General features: G+C 35.4%; 1 protein-coding gene across 2 annotated transcripts in view; it reads left to right on the plus strand.

Moving 5' to 3' along the window:
- Window positions 1-20,431, plus strand: part of LOC104600834 (transcription initiation factor IIA large subunit-like) — a 66,554-nt gene extending 46,123 nt beyond the window's left edge. The window contains exons 6-11 of one of the 2 annotated variants that reach the window (XM_010263967.3): window positions 905-1,030; window positions 12,231-12,452; window positions 12,554-12,593; window positions 12,723-12,889; window positions 13,109-13,192; window positions 20,163-20,431. In XM_010263967.3, coding sequence (XP_010262269.1) covers window positions 905-1,030; window positions 12,231-12,452; window positions 12,554-12,593; window positions 12,723-12,889; window positions 13,109-13,192; window positions 20,163-20,186 — 663 coding nt within the window. In that variant the 3' untranslated portion in view covers window positions 20,187-20,431. The remainder of the gene's footprint in view (window positions 1-904; window positions 1,031-12,230; window positions 12,453-12,553; window positions 12,594-12,722; window positions 12,890-13,108; window positions 13,193-20,162) is intronic. The other variant, XM_010263968.3, reaches the window with a different exon arrangement.
- The last annotated feature ends 1,063 nt before the right edge of the window (window positions 20,432-21,494 follow it).

Consider the following 21,494-nt stretch of genomic DNA (forward strand, 5'->3'; position numbering starts at 1 on the left):
TTTTTTATAGTTTTAATGATTTGGCTAGCAGACTAGCTAACCCACTTATTACATATTATTTGAATAAAAAAATGACTTCAACAGACAGATATGGGGTCAAGTTGCTTTTAGATTGTGTTGCCAAATATCCAGAGGACGTCATTTCAGATGATTGTGTTGAAGTTGTTGGGAGATTGGGCAAAGAGCTGGGTAGGAAAAGAAAAGAGGTTGGAAAGTGTTCGTTGGTAAAAGGTGTTAAAGATGTTGGCAAGATGTCAGTGAATACAAAAAAAGATGAATTCAAAAAATAGTCAGTTGGTCCTGGTTGAAAGGTGTGTGACTGTGTGATGCTGGCCCATCCAATAAGTTTAAAAGACTGTAAGAGAAAGAATCCTTGTAACCGACCTTTTGACACATGTTTGGAGGAGTTTGAAGGGGTTCCTGATTGTCAAATAAACAATCTTTGTTATGCAGATCAAGAGACATAGGAAGATGGCTCTGAAGCTAGGGAGGTCATCAAAGAAACCATAGTTCAGGGTCCGAGTTTGAGTTAAAACTAAAGCTGTTGAAGAGGCTGAAGAAGAGATGATTTGGTTCAGGTTCTTTGCTTCAAGAGAGGGAAGTGGAGTTTGACAAAACTTATGCTGTTTAGAGAAGGATAGATTTGGAAGAAGTGGTTAATAAGGAGGGAGAAGTGAGAAAAACCTTGGTGATTTCTTTGTTGTTTATGAATTAAAATTCTAGTTGATGCATGAAAGGGTCTCATCTAATGAAATATATATTTTTCTTCAATCCTTGTTACAGCTTTGCTTGATTTTTTGTATCCCTCTTGATTGTTGGCGGGAAAGCAAAATTGATTAATCATTGGTGTTCTCATTAAGTATGATGTTTAATTGTACCTTACAGTAAGAATTTTCTCATCCAGGACTTTTTCATGATGACTTCGGGCAAACGAAAACGGGAGGACTACCAGCCACATATCCTTCCAAATGGATATATTCCTCAGCAAGATGGATCTGGAGATTCTCTGGATTGTTCTCTTCAAGAAAAGGTCTAACATATTCCTGAAACCTCCTTTTGGTTGACAGGTTCCTTAATATATGAATTTATTTTCACTTAAAACTATTCATTTGAAATTAGCAGTGTTTTGAAAACTGAACCACTCTGGACAGTTGAAACAGAAGAAGAATGTGGACACGGTCCTTCTGTCCTGGTCCCAGGTTTTATTCAGTTAGATTGTTCAGACCAATTATAACCATTGCTTAAACAGGGAAACCAGGGACCACACAACATTCTACTTCAACATCCAGTTTGGTTCCCAAAGCATTGGAGAAAGATTGCATTACATCGTTTTTTGGAATGTAAAATCCCACTTCTATAAGGGCCTTGTGATGCTTATTTCAAGTTGTTCGGTTTTGTGTGCTCTTTTGTGCAATAGCTGGATCTTGTTTCTGTTGTCAGCAACAGAATGCATCATGCTAACTGGTCCACTTGCAGAGATAAAGTTGACAGTTACAAATCAAAACAATTGGTCCTCAAGCAGAGGCTTTCAATGCACTATAACATAATTTATCAATCTGTTGTAATCACTGTATTATGTGGTGCAGGGGCATTGTGGTCTTTTTGCATCAACTTAAGGTTCTCTTAAATTAATAAGATATGGAGGTCCCACTCCAAACTTTTGGCTCTCTCAAATCTTTTCTTTCTCTCTTATTCTTCTCTTCTGTTCACGCACTAATCAAGATTTGTATCAGAGCACTGTATCCACAACTAGTGTTCCTCATGATCTACATCAGTTTTTTCTGATTTTTTTTAATCTCTCTTGTGATCTGAAAAATGGGGATTGGTTTTCCTGTTTCTCCTTGGAACTGATTGAAGACTACTAGCCTTTTTTCCCTCTTTTTCATCTTTTGTGGATCTCTTGAGTCAATGCATTGGTCAGCATAGTTTTCAAGGTGCCAAGGCAAGGCTAGGCGACAGGGGGGGTGCCTTGTCGCCTAGGCGATGGATTTTTTTTATGTAAGAACATAGATCCTAGGGTAGTTCCCTAGGTACCATAACCATATTTTCTTAATAATTATTAATAATTTTCATAAGAAAACTATAAAGTTCATGTTTCGGTATAGAAAATCAACATATTCATGAGAAGGAAAAGAAGAAAAAAAAGAAAATTGAAAAAAAATATAGGGGCTGAACCCTTATTTTTGTTACAGGAATATAAGAAAGGAAAAAGTAGAAGGTATGAGAAGAAAATTTGTTGATTAGACAAAATTTTAAGTTCTACATTATAGAACTTCTTATCCTTTGAGTAATAAAAGGGTTGATTTTCCTTTCAAAGTTCATTCTGATGTGTTGGGTCCTGCTCTATTAAGTCGGTGCAGTTTTTTTAGTAGTATGTGACTACTCTCAAGCGATGGTAGTTCTGATTAAGCCCACTATTGTTCCACAGCCATATAGGTTGAATTGTGATGGCCAGAAATGTGGCAGATGCATTAAAGTTGCCTGAATGGACCAATGCAATGGTGGAAGAGATGAATGCCCTCTATAAACTAAACATGGAAAATAGTAGACATTCAAGATGGCAACAAGCTAATTAGGTGTAAGTGGGTTTTCTCAGTGAAGTGCTGGGTGGATCTATAGAAAGGTACAAAGCCATGTTGGTTGCTAAGGGTTTCATGTAGATGCAGAAATTGACTACACTGAGACTCTGTGGTTAAAATCGAATTTCATTAATATATTTTATATATTAATATATGCTAATTATTAAAAAATATTATATTTTCTAATATATATTATATTACATTATAATATAATATATATTATATATAATGAATTTTGTTTAATTTGGTTTTTTAGTTGACCAAATTTTCAATTTTGAAAACTGAAACCCATTTTTCGGTTTTAATTGAATAATGCTCAGCTTTTTTTCCAATGGAAAAGATGAACTCTTTCCATTTACTCCTAGCCTTAGTAGCTAACACGGGTTGGCATTCTCATTAGTTAGATATCAGGAATGCCTTCCTAAATGGTGACTTCGAGGAGGAATTTATATGGTACACTGCTTGGATTCCATGCTCAATGTAGTGAAGGAAAAGTGTGTAGGTTGAAGAAACTTGTCTATGATTTAAAATAATCACAGAGAGTGTGGTTTAGTAGATTAACGAGGTAGTGCAGCTTGTGGACTTTAAACAAATAATGCCAGGTACTTTGTACCAATTTTTGTTAAGGGGCAAGAAGAGAATGTTGCGATGCTAATTGTGTATGGTGATGACATTATGCTCGCTGGGAATTGGTAGTTGGAAAGTTAGAGGCTAAAGGAGTTTCTTGGTACTCAATTTGAGGTTTGAGATCTAGGCCCACTAAAACATTTCCTAGGGATTGAAGTTGCTAGATCTGATGAGGGTATTATTGTTTCCCAAAGGAAATACATCGTAGATCTTCTTCAGGGTGCAAGAAAACTAGGGTGTAAGATGCCCCTATTGAACAAAACCACAGACTTGGGTAAGCTAGTAGTGTGACGATTTCTCATGTAAAATAGTTCTACAAGCTTGTAGGTAGGCTTCTTTGTCTTTCTATGTCCAGACCAGATATAGCCTGTGTTGTTGGAATTCTAAGCCAGTGCATGCATGCACTCAAGGTGGCACTTTCACTACAACTGAGTCCTCAAATACTTGAAAAGGCACCTGGTAGAGGTATCCTATTCTTTAGACATGACCATTTGAGAGTTGAAGCATACAGACATGTAGACTGGGCTGGCTCCATAGATGACAGGAGATTTACCTTAGGGTATTGCACTTTTGTAGGAGGCAACCTTGTGACCTGGCATAGCAGAAAAGCAAACAGTAAATGCCAGATCAAGTGCTGAGGTAGAGTATTGGGCTATGGTGCATGGTGTGGCTGAATTTATGTGGGTGAAAATTGTCCTTCAGGAGTTGGGATTCCCAGTGAGTCGGTGACCAGCCTAATGTCACTCCACTGTGACAACAATGTGGCTATATATAACAAAATAGGAATGATAGATATATAACCCAACTTGAGGGGGTGTGTTGTAATTATTACTATATTACGAGACAAAGGGGCATTGTGGTCTTTTTGCATCACCTTAAGGTTCTCTTATATAAATAAGATGTGGGACCCACCACTCCAAACTTTTGTCTCTCACAAATATTTTCTTTCTTTCTCTCTTTCTCTTCTGTTCATGCACTGATCAGATTATACAATCTATTGAGCAATGCCTCACTTTTTTTTTCTCAAATGCAAATTTGCAAGATAAAGCAAAATTGGATAACTAAAGTCATCATGGGATTACATCATGGTCTGGAATCATTATGAACTTAATCTGATTAAGTTGGATACGAATGTCAAATATCATAAGTGTGCTTATAATAGTATCCAATCTGGATCCAGTCTGATTCAATTCAATTAAACTGTATCTGACAAAATTACTATATAAACACAGATAACTGTATAAAATTTTGGTTGAAGTATTATATTTTTTGCTAAATGGTTTTAGGTTCAAATATCATGGAAGTCATTTTTAATTTATCACATTGAAGATATAATATCAAAATCATTTCTATCTTTTTTAGTAAAAATATGTAACATTGAAGTCATTTTTTGGTCGGTTTTATTTATGATACACATCAATATTTAGAGAACTGAACTGTGCATAAAACCAAAAAAGGGAGAGGTTCACGGGTCAGAGGTTCAACCCTGGTTGAACCGTGATAATGTGGCATATACGTATATATACTATGGATCATATAAATACTATATTAATATATTTTGTAAACGGTATTATACTAAAATATGGATGGCAAGTTCCTTAATTTTTAAAGCATACGACCAAGGTTCAAGTCTATTAGTTTACATTTTCTTTAAAATACGTGTGAAATAAAGTAGCAAATACAATAGTCATTAATTAACACAAATAAGGAAGTGGACTCATGGTAATTAAGAAATACTTAAAAATAGGAGGCCATGGGTTTACTCTTGTCGCATGCATTTTGAAATTTCATTTATTTAATGGGTTCTTTCACAGATGGGTTTGCTAGGGAAGAGGTGAATAGAAATTCTGTTATCTGCGCTCAGATGTAATTGTTTTTCTTCTTTTTTGGGTGTCTGGCATCCATGGGGAGTTAAAATGATTTAGCTACCCTCCTTTGTAAGTTAAATTTATTCTGTTAATGAAATTTCCTGTTATGATAAAAAAATATTTATTTAATGATCCGTGCAATTTCATGAAACCAGGACCAGTTTTCTAGTTAAACCCGCTGATCATCCAGTTTTCATCAGGTTTTTAGCAATTCTGGTTCTTGGGGTGTGACGAAACAGCCAAGGCCCCGGGTCATGGTTCAACTGGTTTCCATCGGCTGGTCTAGTCCGGTTTCCTAAACATTGCAATTATATATAACACAATGGATCAACGAAAATTTCTTGTACATCATTCTTGTATTATAATTAATAAAATTGTAATGTTATCTATAAGCAGCTAGAAGGGACCCAAGCAACGTACAGACTGGTGTTAAAAGGACCTTCATGTTCTGTGGTGCTATTACTTTATATGTTGCTTCTGAGAGAGGGACATAATCTTAAAGAAATTTGTGTATTGATTAGTAAAAAATGCTGTCAATGGTTTTGAAATGACTTGAATTGTTGCCTTTGATTATATATTCACAATTTTTATTATAAAAATACAAAAATGATAAACACTGAGGTTCCTTTCAAGCTATGAGGAAAGATAGGACTATCATGGATCAGATCAGATATACCTATATTAAAAATGATTTTTTTAATATTTGAATTCTGACTTTATTCATCAGTTTTAGGTTAAAGTTGGATTAGATATGGAAATTGAACACCAAACTAATAAAGCTTGATATATCTATCATAAATGCGATTGCATGGAAATAACTTTTATGAGATTTGAACTTAAAACTCTTTCGTAAATTTACAGCATTCAAATTAACTTTACTCTTAGATATATATTAATTTAAGGTAGATATAAACGTGGTTTGCAATTTTGATACCGATGGACATTTTGCCATGTAGAGTTGGAGAAATTTCGGAGATACTTTGCTAATTTCTATAAGATACTTGGAAAGCCTAAGAAATCAAGAAAGTTTTATAGAAATGTAGAATTAGTTAATAAACCTTCAGGAAATCATTTGAAGAAAAATAATTACACACTAAGGCACCCAAAACTATGGGAAAGAATTGTATAAGTCAAGTAGGAGAAAATTAAGAGACTATAATAGATATTTTTCTCTTTGCCTCCCTTTTGGTCTTTAGCCATCTTCTGTTTCTTAAATATGTAATTACTTGCCATTTTGATTTTTGCCTTTATTGTTACTATATGTTTTGAATTTTGATTAGATTAAGAATACTCTTTTGTAGGCATATGCAGTTATGGTGATTTTAATCAAACATCATAAAGTTTTTAATAATATTCTAAAAATTCAAACCTTAAATATATAGTCTATCAATGAAATCTGAAATATTACCTCCACATTGGCAAAATATCGGGGATATTTGGGAAAAAAAGGTTCCCAGGAGATTTTGTATCACCATCTAGTAAAGTGGGGATATTTTGGGGAAATTTCGCCAGATATTGTTGATATTGCGAACCATGTATACAAGTATTTATTGGATTGTACCAAATTGGATTGGAGTGCATCCATATTTAATTCAATTATAAAGGGATATAATTCATATTTCTTTAATCTAATGGTATCTTATTTGGAATTTGGGTGTAGCCCTAAGTTCCGACATAGCAGATCCCCCATTTCACAATTCACTTGTGTATCCATTGATTAACACCTTAATTGATGTTTCTACACATGTAGGTGATGCAAATTACTATTGATATAGGAACTAGGATATACCTTGTTAAATTTAAATCTTGGTCTATGGATCTATGGATTCACACAAGGCCATTATTATCCAGAAAAATCTGTTCTTTTTAAATAAGACTATAGAAGTACACACATATTCAACCTATTTTTTGGAGATGTCAATGGTTGGGTGTACTCACTAGAACTAAACCAAACTGATTGTACCAGTTCCTTTTTTACATCCGCATGTTGTGTTGGGACCATTTCTTGCTATTCTGAACAGATTAACACACAATCCAATAATGTAATTTATAATATATTTGATATTTCTTGTAATTTTTGTCTTAAAAGGTAAGTTTCATAAACAGTATATACAATAATATTAGTTAAAAAACACTTTTTTGTGAACATATAAACAGTTTCTATTTCCTGTCATTTTTATTAAGGTTATATTGTTGAAAATGAATTTCCAAATTGTTATATTATAGGTAATTATAGAATTCAAGTATAATTGAATCTAATCGGGTCAGATTTGATTATCCTGATTAATGATTGGTTTGATATTATAGAACTGATAGGATGTGGTGCAGAATGGTTCTACCCTGTCCTGGACCAGACTAAACCCATTGACAACTCCACCTGCTTGGGTTCAGTCATTTTATCCAACATTGTAAAATGTGAACATGCAATAATAATTTATCATACATATGTTTTTTTAATATGATGAATATATAATATGAGAGGCATGCCCAATTTTCTACATGTTTTATCAAATGTTCTATATTTTTCTATTTTTATTTTTTAATTTAGGATATCACGTGTTGACTTGTTTGACTTGGACAGTTCAACTGTTGACCCACTACATGGAGGTTCAAATTGAATTTTATCATTGTTTTCAACTTGCAGATAAATCAGCCAGTTGGACTAGTCAACCCATCACCTAACCAAGATTCTGAGACTCTCAAGTCCATTTCACCACCAAATTGCTTGTTTGCAAAAAGAAAAAAAAAAACTGTCTTGGTCAACAACCCAATGACTTGATTGATAAATTGTTGAACTGGTTGATGTGGTCAGTGGGGTCACAGATTAGATTTTTTTCTGTTTTTTTATTGCAATTCCATTATTAATAGTATTAATTCTTATTTTCACACTTATTTTTGTTTAACTTGATGTATATATAATATTAGAGATGTACCCGATGTTAGAGTTTTTTTTAGGATAGGGTGTAGAGAGGTTTTTGGAAAAATTGAGGATGTGGGTAAAGAGTTGCATTTCTTTAGGGGGGATAATAGTTTTTCATATTAACAAGAAAATTTTCATTTAAAAGGAAGATAGGATGCAAGTTCAGGTGATGAGGCATCAGCAACACAGTACAAAGACCTGCAATATAACCTCCCAAAAACATCAACACCGCTCTGACATAACAAAGATTATCAATAATCCTGCACAATCCCAGTCTTATCAATCCTACTGCTCACCCAAGCCTAAACAAAACCAAAACCTAATTAAGATATGACAAAATCATTCCTGATCACCTGATAAACCCATCCCACCACACTCATATGTTTGTTAAGATATGCAAATGTAAAGGCTTAAATGTAAGAAAGTGTGTTTCATTTGTAGTCTTCAGTCAGTCTTTGGCTGTTTGTACTTCCTCCATTTCAATAGACATTAAAATGTGGGGGCTTTTTATTGAATTTATGATTTTAATAAGATATCAATTATTGTTTCTGTTAAAAAATTGACTTAATAAGATACTGATTATTATTTCTGTTAAAAATTGAATTAGGATAGAATTCAAATATTAGAATTTATAGCTGAATCCACACTTGGTAACATCAAGTGGGAAGCTTCTGGATTTCAGATCCAATCCAGGATAAGTATTCGACTTATCCATTGAATTCTTGTGTACCTTGTTTCAATCCAAATCTGATTTGTTTTCTGCTCCACTTCTATGAGAGGTAGGGAAAGGCCAAAAAGGACAGATTATTTGAGAGTTCACAACTTAGAGGGTATGTTCCTTGACAGAAGGGAATCAACTGGATTCATTTAACTGGTCACATATAACTAGGAATTTGGAATATGGCTCTGTACAGGCAATTCAAGTTGCTTTTTATAGTGTATATGGCTCTTTATGGGGAGCCTTCCTCTTCTAGGATCATCCTTTCCTGTATTAACATTTCTCATTTGCCTATATGATTTTTATTTTCTAGTTTGTACTTTTGCCAATGAAAAATGCATAGTTTTATTGGTCTATTGCATAGGAATGGACATCATCCGTAATTTATTTTTAATATGATTGGCATAGTTGCTGAGGCTCTAATGTTAGGCGTGGCCTTAGAATAATTTGTATATGTTCCAAAGTGACATGATATGATAAGTGGAAATCATATCAAGGGTATATTAAAACCATCCTTATGGCAAGGAAGACTAAATTTTATTGATACACTTGTAATATGAAGAAAAAGATGAAAAGATGAGGCTATTCAAGTTGCTTTTTATAAGTGGAAATTGAATACACTTGTAATATGAAGAAAAAAAATGAAAAGATGAGGCATTTTTTAATAATAATTGTCTAATTATATTGATAAAAGCAACAAAAGAGTTTAGAGTGCAATGTGCTTCATTACATCATCAGTACTCCAGAAGATGTGGTTAGATTCAGTTGATAACCTCCTTAATATTCAATTACAATCCCCCTTTGTCCCCCAGAACATCTGATTGCTTAATGCCCCTTCTTTTGCCAAACCATCTATTAGTCTGTTAGCAAGCCGTGGTACCTTCAATCTTTCCTTTTGTATTTACAATGCTAGAATTCTGTGTATGGAATTTATATGGTAATAACACACAATGTAATGATTACAACTTCCTGCAAGAATTAAAAATTAGATAATAGTTATGCAATTTGTAGGAAAAGAAATTGTAACCTTATAATTGGGGGAACATGTAGTGTTTTGAATAGATTACTACTTGGTTACCAAACAAAATAGATTACTATTCAAGAATCATATTTAGCTGTGAATATCAAGTTGGATTAAATCAGACTATATTTTTACTTCTAATGCATCAGATAGCAAAGGCGATATGTTTATCAAGTTCAGTTTTTCCTCCCTAAAATGATTGTTAGGTCTTGATAGCTCTGGTTTGTAATGTGGACCTCCTGTATACAATGTCTCCATGGTTCTGGTTTGTATTGAAAGATTAATTTCATATTTTGCTTTTGCTTTATGCTTTCCTGTTCTACCAGAAGTCATGTAGATACTTTTTGCAAGTGAATTTATTTTATGATTTCATTTAGTCAGAAGACCTTTCTGACTTACACCATTCTGATGGAATGAGTTTTTAACCTTCGTGGATATAGGAGATACAGTTCACATGGATTAAAGTCCTTTTGTTTTATGGATATAGCAATTACTGTGTGGGCTGCTTTTGGGATGGTATTGGATTGAATAACCTGAATACAGGACTGAACTGTAAACTAAATTTGGCATTCCTTTAAATAGAGTAACAGGGGATGAGCAGGATGCACAGGGAGGCAGCTGGGTGGAAAAGTACTTGTATATTTCAGCCACTAAAATGTAAAATCAGAGAGAATCAGTGTGCAGCCAAGGAACAAGCAGAAAAGTACTTCGAACAGTAAGAGAAGTGGAGGGAAGATGGAAAGTGAAAGGAAGAGCCCCTCATAAGCGGCAGCATTGTAGTACGTCAAAAAGTGAACATAAAACATAATAACTCATAAATCAGGCCCATAAAGAAGTAAGATCAATGGGAGAAAGCAAGGAAGGAGGGAGGTAACAGTAAGGGGAGGAAGGTTGGAGAGGAAAGAACTGAGGTGGGACTAGAGGAGAGGAAGGAAAGGCAGGTGGACAGAGATGAAGGGGATTCTGTAGGAAGGGTAGGGGTGGTGGAATCGGTGAGAGAAGACACGATAGCAGAATTTGTAGGGAAGTTGGGCTGTAGGCTGGAGGATTTGAACGAGTTGAAAGAAAGCTTATAGAAGAGGAAGATGCAGATCATAACAAAGAAGAGGAGGTTGAGTGAAGTAGAGAGACTAAAGAGAGATGTAGAAGGAGACAAGAAGCTCGAGGTAAAAGGAGATAGAAGGAAAGGGGGAAAGTAGCGGGTAGGTGGCAAGGGGTTTGTAAAAGAAGCGGAATGAAGATTCTTAGTTGGAATGTGAGGGGAATTGGGAGTGCGAAGAAGAGAGCAACAATAAAAGAGGTAATAAGACGGTATGACCCAGACATTGTGCTGTTGCAAGAGTCTAAGAGAATGGAGTTTAGTGACAAATGGGCAAGGAGTGTATGGAAAGCCAGGGGGATTAGCTGGGTGGCGGCTCCATCGTGGGGTGCTTCCGGGGGGATTGTAACAATGTGGAAGAGGGATGTGGTTGAAGGGATGGAGGAGTTGATCGGAAAGTACTCGGTTTCCATGAAGTTTAAGTAGCAAGAGGATGATTATATGTGGGTGCTCACAAATGTTTACGGACCGAATGATTACAGAGAGAGAAAGGAGCTGTGGGAGGAACTGGCTGATGTTAGAGGTTTGTGGGATGGGCCTTGGTGCATGGGTGGGGACTTCAATGTGATATGGTTCTCGGAAGAGTCCAATAAGATTAACCAGAGGTTGACAAAAAGCATGAGGAAGTTTAACAGTTTTGTGGATGCCTTTGAGCTTAAAGAGATTCCCCTAGCGCATAAGGCATTTACATGGTCAAATCTCCAATCTAGACCCATTTGCTCTAAGTTGGATAGATTCCTGTTCTCTTTGGATTGGGAAGAACATTGGGGAACCCTGGATGCTAGAGCTCTCCCAAGGGTGACCTCGGATCACTGGCCCATAGTGTTATGCAAGGAGGAAAGAAGGTGTGGAGGTCCTACCCCCTTTAGATTTGAAAATATGTGGTTACTGCACATTCTGATGATAGAGAACTCAATGCCAGACAAATGGCTACAGTGTTAGAATGTGGTTCACTTTCCCTCCATATACCAAGCATAGTGTTGGGTGGTGATATCGGGTATTGCGCTTGATTTTAATATCTTAGTGATAGTGGTAAGGTCTGATCTGAGACTTTGAAGTCAAACAACACAGAATTTATCTCTTAATAATTCTTTCAATCTGTATCATCAGAATGGTGTCTTTTGAGGTTTAACAGTTGATCTAGGGAGTTTGGCTGGGAGTTTAGTGGAGCTTCCCACATAGGCAGCAAACATGTGTGACTTACCATTTGCCACTTTTGCAGTGACTTACCATTTCCCACATAGGCAGCAAACATGATAAAATATTTTGTTTTTGAATGTAAAAGGAAAGGATAAAATGATAGAGCTATCATAACTGAATTACAGAGAAATCATTTTCCGTGTTTGCACTAAATGTCTCACAGATGAACTGTTAAAATAGATTGCCATTAAGTTGCAGATTCAACTCTGTTGTTTGTGTCTTCCATGGAGGAAACTGAATCTTATGAAGAACCCAATTGCACAGAACTCATCAAATGAGGCATATGCTGGGACTCTCCATAACAGATTAAAGCTCCAAGAAAGAAAGAAAGCTGATGCTGCAATTGCTTCAATAATTAGAATGAGGCGGCATTCTCTAACCATTCCACAATGTGATGGCTTTGATGATGTTTATGATGATGTAAGTGACAAAGCACTTAAAGTACTTCTAAATGTTTTATTTTACATCCGTTAAATATCTAATACTTTCCTCTTTTTTTTTTCTATATAATTTGGTGAAAGGGTGTCCGCACTGAAGATTACAATACACCATCATACTATGGTAAAAGCTAGATGGATTTATTTGTTGTACCTACTGAATGCTCTTTTCTGAGCAAATATTCTTTGATTTCTATTTGTGAGTAGCATATTTTGACAGAAAGGATAAGCAAAAAACCTTTTCTTGTTCCAGATCCAATTCCTGGCAATGAAGTTGGAACTCCTAAACGAACAAAAGCTGAAGCATCAGAAGATGAAGAACCACCTCTAAACGAAGATGATGATGATGAAGTTGATGATTTAGAGCAGGGAGATGAGGAGCCTAATACAAACCATCTAGTGTTGGCGCAATTTGAAAAGGTACCAGCAAAAACTTTGCAGCTTACTTTTACAAATCTTAGAACCTAAATTTCAGGTTGTGACCTTTTTGGATCAAATCACCCTGTATAATCTTTTTAATAACTTAATATATGGTACTGATTGTTCAAAGCAGCTATCCTAGTTTTACACTCATCTGTGGTGTTGTATCCTTAATTTTTGAAAGTAGCTCTTTGAAAAGTAATTTTTGTATTTTCTCAGGTAAACAGAACCAAAAGCAAATGGAAATGTACACTCAAGGATGGTATAATGCGTTTGAACAATAAGGATATCTTGTTCACAAAGGTGAGTAATAATTTCCTATCAACCTTTCTAGATCTTACTCTTTCCATTTTTCTTATTTGTTCTATTTCCACTAATCAATGTTTTTTGAAGATCCAAGAAAGGTTGTGAATGGTATCCGATTGTCTGAATTTGAATTCGATCCTATTAAGGGCATTCTGAATTCGATGCGCTTATAGTTGGATTGAACATTATATTGTATCTATTGATAATGTTTATTTTGATGTTGTGTTTTTATTAAATTTCATATAAGTAGTTTCAATTAATTTTCTTCATAAAATATATTATCCAAGTCGTTTTTAGTTCATTTTATTAATACTATAATATTTTGATCATTTTTAGTTTAATTTATTTATACTATTCAATATCCCGTTGCAATCTGAATTTGATTCAAATCTGACATAAATTCGATGGATAAGATCCAATTCAAATTCAAATATAAATGAATTATATTTGGATCTACCTATATCTAATCCAATTCAATTCGTTGCAGCCCTAGATGTAAGTTACAATATTTCGCACTTTCAAGTACTCCCAAGAGTCAAAAGATGACTAGATGCACTTCTAATTGCTTTAAATTAAAACTAAAGCATATCCATTGGGAAAGTCAAATGAGGACCTAAGTTTTTGAAACCACTTTAATAACCTGTTTCCAATAAAAAGAAAGTAAAAAACAGCAAAAAGTTGGGGATTTATCAAAAGAAATAGAAGAGAGAAGAAGGAAGAAAGATCACAACAAGAAGAGTAAAAGTGGAAGGAGGGAGTAGGAGAAGAGAATATCGTGTCTCTTTACTGTCCCCTTAATCATTTTTAATAAATCTGTAATTAACTGATGGTGTAATTTCATAGATTCCCTTAATAGGGCGGCTGACTTATTAAACACAAAAAAGAATTAAAGGGACCTACATACTTAAGGCCCATTACAAGAAAATACAGCTTAATAAAAGAACAAATAGGAAGAAACAAGTTAGGGACCATTTGTCCCAATATTTCTACACTCCCTCTCAAGCTGAGCATAGATGTTGATCATGCCCACCTTGCTTATATCATGCTATAGCTTTGCCTTTGGGATTCCCTTGATCAAGACATTTGCTAATTGTTCCTCAAAGGCAATAAATGGCATGCATATTTCTCCTGATGTTCTTTCCCATATAAAATATCTATCCACCTCAATATGGTTTGTCCTAGCATGCTGAACTGGATTATGAGCAATATTTATGGTCACTTGATTATCACAATATAATATCATTGGTTTATCATAAACAATGCCTAACTCTTGTAGGAGAGATCTAAGGCACAATAACTCTAAAACTCCATGGGCCATTGCCTAGTACTTTGCTTAGCTGATGATCTGGTAATTGCAAACAATTCTTACTTTTCCAAAAAAAAAAAAAAAAAAACATTATTCCCTGAAACCATAGCACAATAACCAGTTGCAGACCTCCTATGATTTGGTGAATTGGTCTTTCTGGAGGTGTTGAGAAGATATAGTTTTGGAGAGAAGTGGTGTAGATGGATTGAGGGTTGTTTAAAAATTTGTCATTATTTGGTGTTGATCAATGGGGTAGTCAAGGATTTCTTTCCAGTGAGCAGAGGTTTAAGACAAGGTGACCCACTTTCACCATTTTTGTTCACCTCAATAGCCAGATGTATTTAGTAGAGTAATTATGATAGTTGACAGGTTGGATGAAGTAGAGACAACGAAGAGGTAGGGTCTGTTTTTACCGTCTATGGGTGAGGTAAAGATAGTGGTGGAAGCTTAAGTTATTAGGGATGAAGTTAGTTTGCGAGAGTTTGGTAAGGTTTCTCTTTTGGATGTTTAATTGGCGTCAATGTTGAGGTCAGATATTTCTGAGGGGATAATAATGGGGAAAGAGGTAATTTTCTCAGAAGTAATAGTGGGGAAATTGGAAAAAAATCATGGCAGGAAGAAGTAGGGAACAAGAAAAGATGGTCTGTTGAGACTATTTAATTCCATCTCAAAATCCTCAGTGAAGTATAAGAAGACGAAGAGCACGAATAATGGGCATCTAATTCACATTACCAAAGTTTCTCTAAGTTGAAAGACAGGCTCATAAGTGCAGGACCAAGTAGCAAATTCAAGAGTGTATAGAAGGAAAAAATTTGCTTGCTTAGAGACACTATTGTTGAGATTCTTCTTACTCTTTTTCCAGTTTGTGGTGACAAGGGAGATAAATTGGCAAATATTACTGAAGAATCTTTGGCAAAAGAAGGGTTATTGTTGGGGAAGAGAATGATTTAGAAGAAGTTTAAGAAGCTGAAGAGAAAGAGGAAGGAGTGGAGCTTGATAGAGTTTGAAAAACTGGAAAGTGATGTATGTGGAAAACTAGTGGAAGCTGGAATCCAAGTTGGCAAGAAGTTGGGTTGATTGGTTCTAGGAGGGGAAGACTACACTAGAAGAGTGTTTCGGGAATTAATATTAGAGTACCCGATGCGTGTTGAAAGTCCAAACTCAGACTGGTGAGAGTTCGAGGCTTTTGTTTGGGGATATGTTTCATTGGTTGAGCATTATTGTTTTTGGATTGGTGAGGGATGCAGGCATTTGAAGCAAGTTGTGGGTTAGTGTCTAAGGGTTAAAAGTTAAAAGTCGTTGTATCTCTTTTTGGGTTCAGGAGTTTGTGGCTTCTCTTTGGTGCTTTTGTTTTTCTTAGTGGGTGATATCTTATGACCTCTATTATACCTTTTTCTTTTTCTTTATAAAATTTATTTTTTATTTATTACCAAAAAAAGGATGGGTATCTTTAAAGGGTAGAGTGTTGGAAGTAATAATGCAATAGTCACACATTTACAATTTGCAAATGGCACAATTATTTTTTGTAAGGGAGTAGATATCTAGAAGGCAAGGAACTTAAAATGGGTGGTGAAGTTATTTGAGTTTATATTGAAGTTGAAAGTTAACTTAAAAAAGAGTTGTGTGGCTGGGGTTAATCTAACAGAGGAGTTGGACTTAATAACTGAATCCATAGGTTGTTCCATGTCTTTCTTGGCCACCAAAATATTTAGGTCTTCTACTAAGAGATAACTCTAGTGAAAGTAGGTTTTGGAGCACAATAGTGGAAAGGCCTGTCAAGAGATTGGCAGTTTGGAAGATAAATTACATTTCGCTAGGTAGAATTACATTGATCAAGTCCACATACAAATCTGCCAACTTATACCTTTAGGTCTTTAAGATTCCCCAAAGGGAGGTGTTGACACTAAAGAAGAGGGACTTCTTGTGGGAACCTCGTGAAGAGAGAAAAGATCATTTTAAGTGGGAAATAGTGTGCAAAAGAAAGGAGCATGGAGGTTTGGGTATAGGAAATCTAGGGAAGAAGAATGTAGCTCTGTTGGTTAAATGATTGTGGAGGTGGCAATTGGAGAGGGAGAGATTATGGCATATTGTAGTGGAAAGTGTTCATGGGAGAGTTGGCAACAAATCGAGAAATGGTCCAAATTTTTATTCATTAAAAAAAAAAAAAAAAAAAAACAGGTGGGATGCTGGTGTGAGGCAGTGGGATACTTTGGCTTGTTTGTGGAAAGCCATTCATAGTATGCTATCTCAATTCTTAAGCCTTGTTAGGTTGATGTGTGTACTGGAGACAAAATCCCTTTTGGGAAGATGTTTGGGTTGGTAACTTGGGTCTCAAAGACCTCTTCCCCTCTTTGTGTTCTCTTTATCTACTTAAAAATTAACCTATTCAAAGATTTGTTATTGTCTCTCCCTAAGTTGGTTTAAGTTGGAACTTGGGTTTTAGAAGGAGATTGAGTGATCATGAACTTGAAGATTGTGGGTGACATTCAGCAATCAATTTTTGAAGATTGTGCAGTAGCTTTGGGTTGCTAATGGTGAATTTGCCAATTGGGGCAAAAGCTGCGGCACCATCCACTTGGCAACTGGTTTGGGATAGAATTAAGAAAAGGTTGACTAGTTGGAAGGGGAAGCATCTTTTGGAGCTAGGATCACATAAGAGTGTTTTGTCTAATCTTCCGATTTATTACTTATCTATCCTTAAGGCTTTGGCATCAATGGCAGAAGAAATTGAAAGGTCACAAAGGGAGTTCTTGTGGAACATAAATGTAGAACAAAGGAAGTATCACCTGGTGAGGTGGGAATGGGTTTGTATGGCCAAGAATGATGTGGGTTTGGGAATAAGGAGGGTTAGAACATTTAATCAAGCTTTGTTAGGAAAATGGATTTGGAGGTTTGGGTGGGAAAGGGAGGCACTTTGGAGGAGAGATTTTGCTTGTAAGTATGAGGTGGTGAATTTTGGGTGGAATTCAAGGGAGGTGAAAACTTCATATGGCATAAATGTGTAAAAAGGAATAATGAAATTTCAATCCTTGTTTAAGCCTTTTGTTTCTTGGAGGGTGGGGGGATGGGTCTAGTATTACGTTTGGGGGGGTGAATGGTTTGAAGTGGGGAAACTTTGTGATTTATGTCCAAAGATGTATAGGCTAAGTAGAGAGGGTGTGGGTTTCTCACAATGTTTAGAAGACCTTTGCTTGATTGGGAGGCGGAAGAATGTTTGCATAGTTGTCAAGTTGTTGCCTAGGCGGCTAGGGGCACCTCGCCCAAATGCCTTGACTTTAGTAACTAGGTGCCTTCTATGCGACTAAGTGCCTGCCTAGGTGACAAAAATGAAAAGGCGGGCACCTATTATAATATCATTTATATTGCTGTATCTTATTAATGTATGTGTTAAAAGATTTTAATATATGCTATATATCAATTATACTTTGTTTTAATGTTTTACTATTGAAATTTAAAAGATCAAAGGGTTTTGAGGAGGGAAAAAGAAAGAAAAATAGAAAGAGGAAAGAAAGAATAGAATTATAAAGAGGTTCTTTTTTTTTCTATTCTCTCTCTCTCTCTCTAATTAAATAAAACAGAAACTCCATCCTTGTTTTTTCTATTTTACTTTCCATCTTGAATATTTATCATATAAAGTTAATAGCCTTCTTTAGCTGCTATCTAAAAGTTAGTTTTTTATATTATAAAATTCTTATCGCCTAGGTGGGCACCTAGGCACCCCAGTATCGCCCAGAATCGCCTAGACGCCTTGAAAACTATGAATGTGTGTTGCTGCTGTCTAGACTTGAAGAGGTGGAAATTAATCCCGGGAGCGCTGATGCAAAGTGGTGGAAGAAATGTAAGAATGGCAAAGCCTTGGCTCGAAATCAAGTGTAAAGATCTTGGTTGGAGATATTTGGGCCTTTGGGGTAATCCAATTCCTCCAAGGGTGGAAGCTTTTGCATGGTTGGTGGCAATGGGCAGCATTCTCACTCAAGACCAGTTGAATAAAAGAGGGCACAAATAGCAAACAGGTGTGTTCTATGTGAATCAGAAGAGGATCAGATTTTACATTTGTTGGATTGTGGCTACTCAAGGGCCATTTGGGGATTCAACTTCTCAACTCTTCAAGATGGAGGGGTGGTCACATCGGATGCCTAAAGAAATATTTGAACTTCGGCTTGTGCTTAATGGATGCAGAAAAGCAAAAATTATGTGGAGTTGCATCCCCTTTGCAGTGTGCTAGGAGCCTTGGAAAGCAAGGAGAAGTTAATGTTCAATCATTGGGGCAAAGCTGTTGGACTGGATTTTGATTCTAACAGAATTTGAAGGCTCTCTCTCTCTCTCTCTCTCTCTCTCTATATATATATATATATATATATAGTATTTATTTTTTGTTTTGGGTGATGCCTCATCACTCGGACTTCTTGTAACAGGAACTCTCAACTGGCAGATCTGTTTTAGAGTGAGGCTTGGTTTAAGGTGGCCTTAACTGACAATACACTGGTTTTTTCAGTTTCTCTTCATCGTTCAATTCTTGTGTAGTTGCCCTGCATCATTGCCCTCCATGTGATCTTACCTTTCCCCTTTCCACCCAAAATCCATGGTAAAAGAGTTCATGCGCAAAGGACTTCTGCCTAAGTGCTATTTGGAACAAAACTATATACAGGAGAAGTTATCTTACCATTGAATTTAGTATTTAAATGTGAGTTGTAGCCTGACTGAGATTCTTTATCCTTAAATATACATTAGAAGGGTAGTATAGAATAGGGGCTTGGGATATAAAAATGAAAAACCATGGATATATCCTGTGTATATTGAAGGTTAATTTTTTAATTCTCCCTCTCTCTCACTTTCACTCTCACTCTCGCTCTCTCTCTTATATATTTATATATATACACACATGGAGGTGTGACACGTAGGGTTAAGCCTCTTGTGTATAAAGCGCAATAGAGGCATACACTTCATATGCCTACAGGCTGGAATTGTACACACCCATGCTGGAGGTGTACACCTCAAGGGTCTGTATGGTCTGTATGCTTCTAGATTGTGCCTCCAGATGTTGCAATAGCTGTTCAGCAGGCTGTGGAACCAAGCAGTCATAAAATACATGGAACCCACCTCTCACTGTGGGCCCCATTATTCTTTTTGACTGGTGTGGGGTGTTAACATTGGTTCCACAGCTTACTACACAGCCATCATGTTCAGCTAATCCAAATGGGAAAAGAGGGGGGGTCTGTTGTAATAGATCTAAGCAGATTTTCTTTGTAGAGCATTAAAGAACATGGAAAATGGGAAAAGAGTTTGAGCAGCATCTAGGATTCCTATTTGTAGTCACTAGAAGTTGGTAAGACCCAACTGATTGGCTGATAATTTATTGCATATTATAGAAAATCTGATCATGACACTATTGGTTTTGACTTGGCAGCTTGGTGTGATAAACCTTTGGTAGCACCAAGGATTAACAGATATTACCAATTACAATTTTAGTTTCCTTAGCTAGGTCCTAAGGCCTATTGGAAAATGGGGAGGAAAGGTTTTTTCATTTGAGTTTGATATATTTATTAGCTATTATTTGTCTCATATTATTGTCCTACGATTACGTTTTTTTAGAATGAACCTGAAGCTTGGCATAGATGTAGTATCTTTCTAATTTCTTATGTTTCCCAATGAACATTACAGGCCAATGGGGATTTTGACTTTTAAGGCTGTCGTCAAACTAGCATGCTTAAACTTTGTAGTACTTGATTTTTATTTTAATCTTCTATTCTTTTCATCTTGTTGTATTTTTCAGAACATTCAAGTTTTTTGTACACATTTTGTAGGGATGCAAAAGAAAAAAAAAACAAAAGAAAGGAACCTGAATTTTGTAATGATATTTGGACATATATTCATAATATTTATTTATATAAAAGTTATTAGGGTTAGTAAAATTAACCCTTTTATTATCATTTGAGTTATTGCTAATCTTTCGGCAGTTATTCGGGTGCTTTGTCCTTGCTCTTGTGTAACATTTCTTAAAGCTCAGTTTGGAAGGGGTACAAATACAGATATGAGAGTGCAAAACTTTGTATTTTGTATTATTTTGTATGTATTTGTACTGTACATATTTGTATTTACACTCTTTCCAAATCGAACTTTCAAATGCAAATATGTGCTGTGCAAATATATATAAAATAATGCAAAATATAAGAGTGCAAAACCTTGTATTTTGTATTATTTTGTATGTATTTGTACTATACATACAAATACTCTTTTCAAATGCATATATGTACAGTGAATAAAATAATACAAAACATAAGGCTGTGTTTGGTTGCAATGTAAATAAATTTGCACTAATGCAAAACTATGGCAGTACAAATGTTTTGAGTGTCAATTCTGACCTACTTTTATTTCAAAATTTAGCTTATTTGTATGATTGCAGTGCAAATAAAGTAAATTAAGACATGAAATAGAATAAAGTAAAATTTAAAACAAAATTAAACAAGAATTTGCGTTTTTTACGTGTGCACTCCCATGCATTTGTATTAGTGCAAATAAATTTGCACTGCAACCAAACACAGCCTAAGGTTTTGCACTCTACATATTTTCATTTGTACTCTAGGGAGTTGAGAGATGATAGGAGAAGGGGAGGAAACTTGTAAAGTAAGAAGTAAAATGGAGTTATAAAAAAGAGGAGATGGATTAAGTTGGAGCGAATTTTGGAGAATGAGGCATCAATTTAGGTTGCTTGACATGCTTCAATTGAAAATTGTGAACTTTTAAAAACCAGAACAATTGCAAATTTTGAAATCAAGAAAAATATTTGATGCTGTCAGGCAAACTTCAATTGATTGCTCAATGAGAATCAGAGTACACACAACCAACAACAAAGTCAGGTAGAGAAATATTTGAGAGGGTCTTTGTGCCAGGACAGACCCAGAATGTGAAGTTTGTCTTAATTAGTACTTAGAAGGATCAGGAATAAGAGTTAAAGTTCTTTGTTGTCAATAGTTATTTGTTTATCATCAATTG

This window comes from Nelumbo nucifera, chromosome 3, assembly GCF_055504915.1.
Source record: "Nelumbo nucifera cultivar China Antique chromosome 3, China Antique-T2T, whole genome shotgun sequence".
Lineage (NCBI taxonomy): Eukaryota > Viridiplantae > Streptophyta > Magnoliopsida > Proteales > Nelumbonaceae > Nelumbo > Nelumbo nucifera.